Below are 10,744 nucleotides of genomic sequence, written 5' to 3' on the forward strand. Positions count from 1 at the left end.
TTGCTGAGTGCTATTAGTCAGATAAAAGATAACCAATTATATTCCAGTCCTCTTATACCGTAGTTCTCTAAGCGGGATAATAAAATCGGAATGTGAACTGTGTCAAAAGCTTTTTGCAAATACAAAAATACACCAACAACCTTAATATTACGATCGATACAGCTAACGTATAGTTTTAGTGAGATTGTAGTCAAGGTAATAAATAAAAAGCAAATTTTGTATATGTAACATTTAATTTTATTAAAAAATATAATTAATTATTATTTATTATCATCACATATTTAAATGCTTATATTTTGTATCGACAAATTAATAGCACCTTATAACTATATTACATTATATTATTTGTACCTTTAATAGTCTGAGAGCTGTCGCTTAACATGCGAGTAACAGGAAATATCTGAGAAATAGACAAATTTTAACCGATGGTGGCGCCACAAATTTGATTAACCATATCTACGAATTTACTTTAATTCTCTGGAAATAGTATTTATTCTCTCCCAAGAAATGCAACACTAATATGGATAATAATGGCGGATTGATGACGTTTTCAATGCAGTAGTCGATTTGACGTTTGCTGTCAATTGTCATGTCATAGTTGCTTTATGGGCGCCATCTTGATATAACTCAAAAACTTGGGTTTTAATTTTATTTATTTCTTGATTTATTCACTTATTTAGATTTTAATAAAATCCTTGTATTTTTTAAATTTTAATGATACGGTTACGGGTTATAAGAGTGGTCATGAAATGGACCATTTCATTTGGAACGGAAATAGATTTCACTCTGGATTAACACATAGGCTACTTTTAATCCTGAAAAACTCCATGGTTCCCGCGGGATTTGTGAAAAAATTAAATCCACGCGGAAGTCGCGAGCGTCCGCTAGGTTATAAACATCTAATATCTATTAATAAAAATTATAAAATAATTAAACTGCCATATTCTTAATTAATAGTTAATTAATTATTGTATTTGTATAATTATAATAACTATATAAAAAACTGTTGCCGGCAACTTTTGTCCGTGTAAAATTAAAAAAAAAACTTTTAATTCAGCAAAGTAGCATTGTTTACTTTTCATTATTTACTACATACTTTAAAACATCCATACTAATAATTTAAATTCAAAAGGTATAATCTGTTAGCCCTCATTCGCACGAGAGATTTTTTAACGGACGTTAAAAAAACGTTCAAATATAGTATGAAGTTTAATAAAGATCTATTTCCAACCCACAAAATTGAAAACTGCTCGAAAAAAAGCGTCGTCTTTAAAACGCTGTCGTTTTTCACGACGTTAAATTACGTCTTTTTTAACGTCCGTTAAAAAAACTCTCGTGCGAATGAGGTCTTATCTTTTTATGACTAAACCGTTGAACCAATTTGATAAACTGGACCTTGGAAGCAGAACTTTGGCCACATTTTATACCCGAAAAGTCCATAATTCCCACTGAATTTGTAAAAAAAAATTATTTCACGCGGACAAAGACGCGTGCGTCCGCTAGTTGTTTTTTTATAAAATTCTATGCTAAACAAATAAGTGTGAAATTGGGACATTTACGACACAAAAAACCTATAGTTTCAACCAATCATTTTATACTATAGATATGGCATTCATCATTTGCAACCCATAATCGGCTCACTGGTGAGCTCGAGTCTCCTCTCAGAATGAGAGGGGTTAGGCCAATAGTCCACCACGCTGGGCCAATGCGGATTGGCAGACTTCACATATGCAGAGAATTAAGAAAATTCTCTGGTGTGCAGGTTTCCTCACGATGTTTTCCTTCACTGTTTGAGACACGTGATATTTAATTTCTTAAAATGCACACAACTGAGGTGCATGTCCCGAACCCACACCCTCTGGAATCAGAGTCAGAGGTCATATCCTCTGGGCTACCACGGCTCTACATACATATCTATCTATTCTATACTTATAATAAATCTGTAGAGAGGTCAATTCTGTACATGAAATATATTTCCAAAATAACAATCAGGGGATGATTAGTGATCAATACTGATGCCTGAAATGCAATCAGTACAATTTTGGTCTGTCTGTCTTTTCGTTATAGAAACAAAAACTACTCGACGGATTTTAACGAAACTTGGTACAATTATTCTTCAAACTCCTGGGCAGGTTATAGTATACTGTTCATCACGCTACGATCAATAGGAGCAGAGCAGTGAAGGGAAATGTTGGGAAAACGGGAGAAGTTACTCCATTTTTACAGCGATACTACTGTAAGAGCCGGATTAAAGAGGCCTAAGGGCGGGGCGTCCGCTAGTATATAAAATATTGTAAGTATACACAAAATTGTGTGCCTCCAGAGGAGTAGCTAAGTTTTAAGAAAATTTTGTAGGCACGTAACATATCTAATAGTATAAAATCATTGGTTTCAACCATCAACCATTTCTAGACCCTAAATATTATGATATTCCAGTAATATTCGATATATTGTAATGACAAAATTGTATCACTTTTGTTTGTACCATAGATAATATCAGTGTGATAAACATATTAATATTAAAAAAAAAACGAACCGAGTTTACTCTTTCAGATCGACTGTCTAAATAGTGTATGTAGTCCCGCAGCATACACTGTGTACGTCTCAGTACTTACGAATGAAAAGTGAAAGGTGCGCAGAATAGGTTGCGCACAAAAAACGTAACGCTGTCAATCGAATTTTACTGCCCATATTTTTTTCATACCGGGGGCTATATATGAATAATCGATTCTTAAGGAGTAAACTCCAATTAAAATTATTTACATTCTATAGTATTCACTCCTAGCATGGTCTTTCCGACTAGGAGAACAGGAAAAGTCATATGTTCTAAATAAAAAATTAGTACAAATAAATACACCTTTTACTCTTTAGTACCTACCCCTGTACTACTACAGTTCGTGCACTATAGCATGGTGACAGTTCGTTTCACTCTTGAAAGTTTGTCGCGATTCCCCACGATACGTGTTATGAATGTCATAGGGCAACTGTCACCCGCACCGTGCTACAGCGCACAGTAGGTTGACTCAGCTATGTGAAATGTCTATTAGTTCGACATAAAAGAATAGAAAATAAATGAGTGTGCTGTAGTCACTTGTTGTCTAGTCAGCTAGTGTTAGCTAATATCACCATGAAATTGATAGATGTAAGCTAATATCAACATGAAATTGATATGTGATAGCTAATATTAACAACAAATTGATAGCTGTTAGCTATTATCACCATGAGATTGGTAGTTGTTAGCTAATATCACCATGATAGCTGTTAACTAATATCAATACAAGATTGGTAGCTGTCAGCTAATATCACCATGAAATTGATAACTGTTAACTAATATCAACATGAGACTGATAGCTGTTAGCTAATATCAACACGAGATTGGTAGCTGTTACCTAATATCAACATGAGATTGGTAGCTGTCAGCTAATATCAACATGAAATTGGTAGCTGTTAGCTTATATCAACATGAGATTGGTATCGGTTAGCTAATATCAACATGAAATTGATAGCTTAGCTAATGTCAACATGAAATTGATAGCTGTTAGCTAATATCAACATGAAATTGATAACTGTTAACTAATATCAACATGAGACTGATAGCTGTTAGCTAATATCAACATGAGACTGATAGCTGTTAGCTATTATCAACATGAAATTGATAACTGTTAACTAATATCAACATGAGACTGATAGCTGTTAGCTAATATCAACATGAGATTGGTAGCCATTAGCTAATATCAACACGTGATTGGTAGCTGTTAGCTAATATCAACACGAGATTGGTAGCTTTTAGCTAATATCAACACGTGATTGGTAGCTGTTAGCTAATATCAACACGAGATTGGTAGCTGTTAGCTTATATCAACATGAGATTGGTATCGGTTAGCTAATATCAACATGAGACTGATAGCCATTAGCTAATATCAACACGTGATTGGTCAGCTAATATCAACATGAGACTGATAGCTGTTAGCTAATATCAACATGAGACTGATAGCTGTTAGCTATTATCAACATGAAATTGATAACTGTTAACTAATATCAACATGAGACTGATAGCTGTTAGCTAATATCAACATGAGATTGGTAGCCATTAGCTAATATCAACACGTGATTGGTAGCTGTTAGCTAATATCAACACGAGATTGGTAGCTTTTAGCTAATATCAACACGTGATTGGTAGCTGTTAGCTAATATCAACACGAGATTGGTAGCTGTTAGCTTATATCAACATGAGATTGGTATCGGTTAGCTAATATCAACATGAGACTGATAGCCATTAGCTAATATCAACACGTGATTGGTCAGCTAATATCAACACGTGATTGGTCAGCTAATATCAACATGAGACTGATAGCCATTAGCTAATATCAACACGTGATTGGTCAGCTAATATTAACATGAGATTGATAGCTGTAAGCTAATATCAACATGAGATTGGTAGCTGTTAGCTAATATCAACATGAGATTGGTAGCTGTTAGCTAATATGAACATGAGATTGGCAGCTGTGTGTTGTATTAATAATAAATAAGCTGCCTGCTGCCATTACATTGAGCTAAACATGAAATCATTACGAACATGAATTTATTGCTTACTTTATAATACTTAAATACTTTTTGTATAAAAAATGGATCCCAAATCCGTACAGTATAATAATTATCTAGTACAAAAAATGCATTTTATTTTTTACAATTAGTAGATATCTACTTTATATTTACAAATAGTAGATCAGGCACTTTTTCAATGTATGTATATTTTTTTTTTATATATAGCTCGACTCTGACATATAAATGTGTGACATGAAAAAAACGACAAATTAATAAAATACAAGTGTGCTATATATATTTGATGTTATTCATTTGCCACACAGTAATAGAATCTATTTCTGACTAAATGGTACGGTCTCGTAGATCATGAATTAAATTAAGCGAAATTTAAGATTCGATTATACGTATACTAACAGTAGCCTGTCAATATATATATAACAGTATAGTATATGTAAGACAAAATATTAATTTGTACAAACGAAAAGGAGATTTAAACCCACGTCTTACTAGACACAGGCATAAGTTAGTTATTTCTGCATATCGTCTCCAAAGAGTTAAAAAATCTTTTGTAGGTTTGGGTGTACTCTTCTATAATAAGATCCCCAAGACTGTGATGGACCTGCCAATGCATAGCTTTAAGCAATGTGTTAAAAAACATTTACTTAGTCGAGGGTACTACAACATTGATGAGTTCCTTAATGATAAAGATGCTTGAAGGTCGTTGGATCAGCTTCCACCTTCACACAGAAAGTAAAACTATAATAAATGTAAACAGTAATTGTTATCAATTGTAAATTATAATACTGTATGACTTTTTCAAAAGAGCAACTGTTGAGTTTCTTGCCGGTATCTTCTCAGCAGAACCTGCCTTCCGAACCGGTGGTAGAATCTTTACAAATAGTCAACTGACGTGTCAAAAGTGCTTGTAAACTGAGCCTACTTGAAATAAATGATTTTTGATTTTTGATTTTGATTTTGATACAGCTAAAAAAAAACACAAGAATGGTAAAATGACTTAAACTTCAGACAGGCTAACACTTGATGGTTCCAAATAGAGAATCTGTCTAGCTACTACCTAGAGTTAAAACCTATCTAGGTTGGAAAATTTACAAAGAACTACGAGTACAACCCCCTAACACTTTCTACGAAAGCTGGTTCAAAGTTATTATAGAACCACGTCTTGCTTGACAATCATTATCCATCCATAAAGTAATTGTTTTTAAATGTAGATATGTATGTAAACTAATGGATGGTTGGGAAGATTACAGAGATAACTTTGAACCACCTCTTGCCTGGCAATGATACCAAAAACTGCTGAATATTTAAATGTATTCTGCTAACATCCAAGATCTATATGACTCTGGCTTACTAGCCAATCATATATTTGTGTTGTTTTAGACTACCTCGGTTTCCCTTCTGGGAAAGCTAGTTCAAAGATAACTTTGAACCATCTATTGCCTGGCAATAAAAAAAGTTTAAAAAAAATTCTGCTGAATATTTTTCATGTATTATGCTAATGTCCAAAATCTATATTACTCTGGCAAAGCAGCCAGTATTGTTTTGTATTATCATATAAACTTGTGTTGTTTTAGAATGCCTTTGTTTCTCTTCTGGCGAAGCTGGTTCAAAGATAACTTAACCATCTATTACCTGGCGATCAAAAAAGTTTTAAAAAAGTCTGCTGAATACTTTTTATGTAATATGCTAATGTCCAAAATCTATATTACTCTGGCAAAGCAGCTAGTATTGACCATATAGACTTGTGTTGTTTTAGAATGCCTTTGTTTCTCTTCTGGGGAAGCTGGTTCAAAGAAAGCTTTGAACCACCCGTTGCCTGGCAACAATACCTATTGTGCAACATCCAAATTTCTTAGTAAATCAGCCAATTGCGATTGCGGTGATTTGGTGTCCCATTTCAAAGAAAAAACACCAAAAGCACGTTTTAATGACAAAAAGCTACAAATTCGCCGATTTATTCGTACAGCAAGTTGGACAATTCTTAACTTGGTCCTCCAATTGGGACACACGTTTCTGCAAATGCATAATAGTTGCGTCCTTCTGTTTCAGTTGCACTTTGAGGGTACTAATAGAATCTTCTAGAGCGCCATAAACGGCTTGCACCTCAGGCTGGTAGCTGAAAACCTGCGGTGGTTCATCCAAACAGAAGAACTCCCTAACTATCGGATGATTGGGCAGTTTACTTAATATTGCATTGACGAATATCTGTAATCCCCTAACCCTTTCTTCTAAGAATGCCGGTTCAAAGTTATCTCTGAACCATCTCTTGCCTGGCAATGGCAACATTAGGTTCGGCTGTTGATTTTTCACTCTGTTGTACAAACGGACAAAATCTGTATATCTACGGAATACTAGCCAAGATTGGTCCCTCTTGTCGTCTTCAACTTTCAGTTTGTATATTGTAAACCTGGCCCGTTCCTCCATAACCTCATAACCTACAATGGGAATGCGTAGAGATTCGAATTTCTTTATCTCCGTCGTGTGGAGATTTAAATCTATATTTGAAATGCTGTTTTGTACTGACGTTACCTCGGTGTATATGTCGTTTATGTTGTTCATTGATTTGTAATGGCTTCTTGGCAGTTGTATTGACCTGAAAAAAATATTTATTAAACTAATTTTAAATACAGGTGAACCAGCTTAACACATTCACTGCGATACGAGGTATAAACTTTGTGCGTCTAGCGTCTTCAAGAGTTAGGAGGTCACAGGAGGTCAAATACACTAATTTTTATAACTATGTATGTGTACATTAGTCGTTATATTTTACACTATCCCCCACCCATATCCCGTATAATACGCTTTCCCATCTAAGACGCGTTTTTAGTTCGGTCTTTGTATTATATCCCGTCATATCCCGTCTAAGACGCGTTTTTAGTTCGTTCCCTGCGAAATCGTATTAAACGGGTTCTACTGTAGTTTAAAAAACACGCTTTTAGCACGCACTGAAAATTACAAGTATTGGATTTAAGTGATTTTTTTTGTATTCCTGACTGGAAACCCTTTCATTTTATATCCATATCATGGGGGTGGATTTCTAACAGCCAGTCCGCCATATTGCATTTGTGATGACGTTTCTAAGCTAGTCATGTATTGTCATCAGAACTCAGAGCGTGTGCAAAATTTCATCCTAATCGAAGACCGGGAAGTTGGTCAAATTAAGATTCCAAGATTTTCTTACATACATAGTTACAAGAGAAGCTAACATAAAGCGTGTAAAAAAAAACTCCATAAATAAAATTAATAATTATAATTGCATTGTAATTGATAAAAATGTTATGCAATAGCTTTACCGTGGCAGTACCCGAATGCCACACATATTTTTTTTTTAATATTATACAGATAAATAATACTTTACCTTCTCGGTGGGCCTTCATTGTCCGACTGTGACTGTTTATACGTAGTTCTATAGTATTTGTTGAACTTGGTGATGGGATCAGATGATGAGCTCTCGCTGGATGTTGAGGACACTTCGTTGTTCATGTGGTCCCTGGGCCCGTTGTCTGTTAGCAGGATGCGTTTCGATTCTATCTGTTGTATTGTTGCCATCTTGGTTTTGCTGGAACCAAAAAATACTACTTATGGTAGAAGACGCATGTCATTTCATAACTTACTTATTTTAAATTTAGTATAGTTTGTGTTGGTTATATAAAACATATTAACCATATCTAATTGTTCTAAGCTTATTTTTTTTTTTTTTGTTCTGTTTATCTCATGCAATCAGTCGGCAGACTATGAGCAAAGCTGTTGTAGAAAAATTTGGCGATTAGAAGCAACATTCCCCAGCGGGAGCAGCTCCATGTAAGTGTCATATATGGCTTTTAATCAAGTATTTGCCGTCCCTTCAATCGCTGTATCGACTGTGGTATTGTTAATTGAACAGCCAGGTGGCTCGGATGGTTTCTGAGTCTAATAATTATAATTATTATTAGGTGTGAAATGACTAGTGTGATTTATATCCTCATTTTTAATTTTTTTGTTAGTAAACAGTATTCATCAAGATAGGCTGTAGTATAGGGTAGTTGACTCATATCAAATTTAATATAAACAATATTAATTTCATATACTATGTGGAATAAGGAGGCAAAATATATTGGATATCAAGTAATAAAAGTTAAGAATTTGTTATAAAACCTAATTAAAAAATCATGTATTTATTCAAATGTTCATTTTGTGACATGTTCACAATGTTACTTACTAAATATTAAACTAATTATTAACTAATAAATTTCGGTCAAACGCTCCATTTGGTAGAGGATTAGTTAACATGACGTCATGAAACAGTTGAGACTAAAGACCATCATTGCTGACAGTGTTTTGGGTCGTATTGTCAAAAAAATGTTTAAAAATTTAAATTATCATAATTTCGGCCCAGTTGGTCAATGAGCGGAGAAGAGGATTGTTGATTGATCATCAAGGAATTCCTTAACCCTGCATCCAGTAGTCACAAGTCCTGGACTTTGCTTGGTGTTTTTCTCTCTACCACGCGATGGACCCAGCACCTGCACGGTCATATGGAATGCTAAGATATTCGTCTGCACTCCTAATACAGCATTTCCCGACTAGTTGGAGGGGAATTGGAATATTGGTCATATTTAAAAAGATATGCAAATACTTATTTTTTTTTAAGAAAAATAAATAATTGTTACATCCATTTTGTGCAATGAAACTGTAACAACCAAATGGTAAGAGAGGCATGTCATTTTGTAACAACATAACTGAGTTACCAAAGACTTTATAATATAATCAGTAAAGTTATGTAAACACTTACATCATAGCTAATGAGATTAAATATTGCAATGAACTTATATTGTGCAAATAGGATAGAAAACATCTTTGTTTACAAGTTTTGCAAATGTATTTACTTGGCGTGTATATGCTCTTATCTTTAAAATATATATCATAGTCACTAGTTACATATTTTATTTTATTAGAATATTTATCATACAACATAATGATATATTATATATATTAGTTTATTTTATGATATTTATAATTATTGTATAATTTGTGTATTATAGTTTATGTATTAGTGTGTAGTTATTTGTATGTATGTATAATGTACATTATTATTACGTACACACCACCTACAGTTGTCCTAATAAGTTCCTAAGCCTAAGGTTGCTTGGAAGAGATCGCTACTAAGCGATAAGGCCGCCTTTTGTATTGTACTTTTTCTTATGTTTCTGTTTTGCTTGTTTTCTTTTATTTTTTGTGGTGTACAAATAAAGAGTATTAAATAAATAAATAAATAAAAATATGTAAGGTACTAGCAGACGCCCGCGACTTCATACTCATGGATTCAGCATACATTTTGGCTAGTGGGAGGCTTCGGCCGTAGCTAGTTACCACCCTATTGACAAAGACGATTGACTATTGACGACGACGCCAAGCGATTTAACATTCCGGTATGATGTGTAGAAACCGAAAGGGGTGTGGATTTTCATCCTCCTCTTAACAAGTTAGCCCGCTTCCATCTTAGATTGCATCATCAAGTACCATCAGGTGAGATTGTAGTCATGAGTTAACTCGTAAAGAATAAAAAAATACCTTTTACCAATTAAACCAGTACCACTGATGAATGAACAGATTTGGATAAAAATTGATATAGAGATAAATTGGAGCTTGGATCAGTATATGGGTTACTTTATATTTCGGAAAAATCCAAATATCCCGTGGGATTTGTGGAAGTAACGCAGAGGAAGTTTTGAGCGTCCGTTAGTTATAGATGAAAAATAACTAAAAACATGGTTCAACAAGTGGGGTGTGAATCATAATATTTAAATTTTATAACACTAAAGAATAATTGTTTAGAAATGCAAATTACATTCTCATAGACAAAGTGTCCTTCAATAGGGGACATATTACTTACTTGATATTCGAACTCCGCCTTATTTGAATAAAGAATCACCGAACTCCCATACTATATTCGTTATTGTACCACTAGAGATTTTGTTTTTTATATCCTTACGTACATAACACAGTATTCGTATCGTTATTCACATAAAAACACTTTTGAGCAACTTTTGAACAGATTAATGTAAACAATATTGTCTAATTCGATTTAGTGATATTTAGACGACATCACAAAACAACACAAAGACAACAAAACAAAAAAAAGATTGACATGACAGACTGAAAGGACAGTACACAATACACATGATGACATTCAAGCCACAGA

At 33.9% G+C, this 10,744-nt stretch overlaps 2 protein-coding genes across 3 annotated transcripts in view; one reads left to right on the forward strand and one right to left on the reverse strand.

Moving 5' to 3' along the window:
- The window catches only part of LOC112056003 (zinc finger protein 260), a 13,563-nt gene extending 10,711 nt beyond the window's left edge, over window positions 1-2,852 (forward strand). For both annotated transcript variants that reach the window (XM_052890401.1, XM_052890402.1), the window contains exon 8: window positions 1-2,852. This exon is cut by the window's left edge. The gene's annotated coding sequence lies outside the window, so the exon portion shown is untranslated.
- Window positions 215-10,703, reverse strand: LOC112056001 (sorting nexin-16). The gene is made up of 3 exons (XM_024096321.2): window positions 10,436-10,703; window positions 7,922-8,122; window positions 215-7,156 (listed from the first exon to the last, which is right to left on the reverse strand). The coding sequence occupies exons 2-3, from the start codon at window positions 8,110-8,112 to the stop codon at window positions 6,502-6,504; spliced, it is 846 nt and encodes a 281-aa protein (XP_023952089.2). The 5' UTR covers window positions 8,113-8,122; window positions 10,436-10,703; the 3' UTR covers window positions 215-6,501.
- Between the last annotated feature and the right edge of the window lie 41 nt (window positions 10,704-10,744).

Source organism: Bicyclus anynana, chromosome 27 (assembly GCF_947172395.1).
Source record: "Bicyclus anynana chromosome 27, ilBicAnyn1.1, whole genome shotgun sequence".
Taxonomy (NCBI): domain Eukaryota; kingdom Metazoa; phylum Arthropoda; class Insecta; order Lepidoptera; family Nymphalidae; genus Bicyclus; species Bicyclus anynana.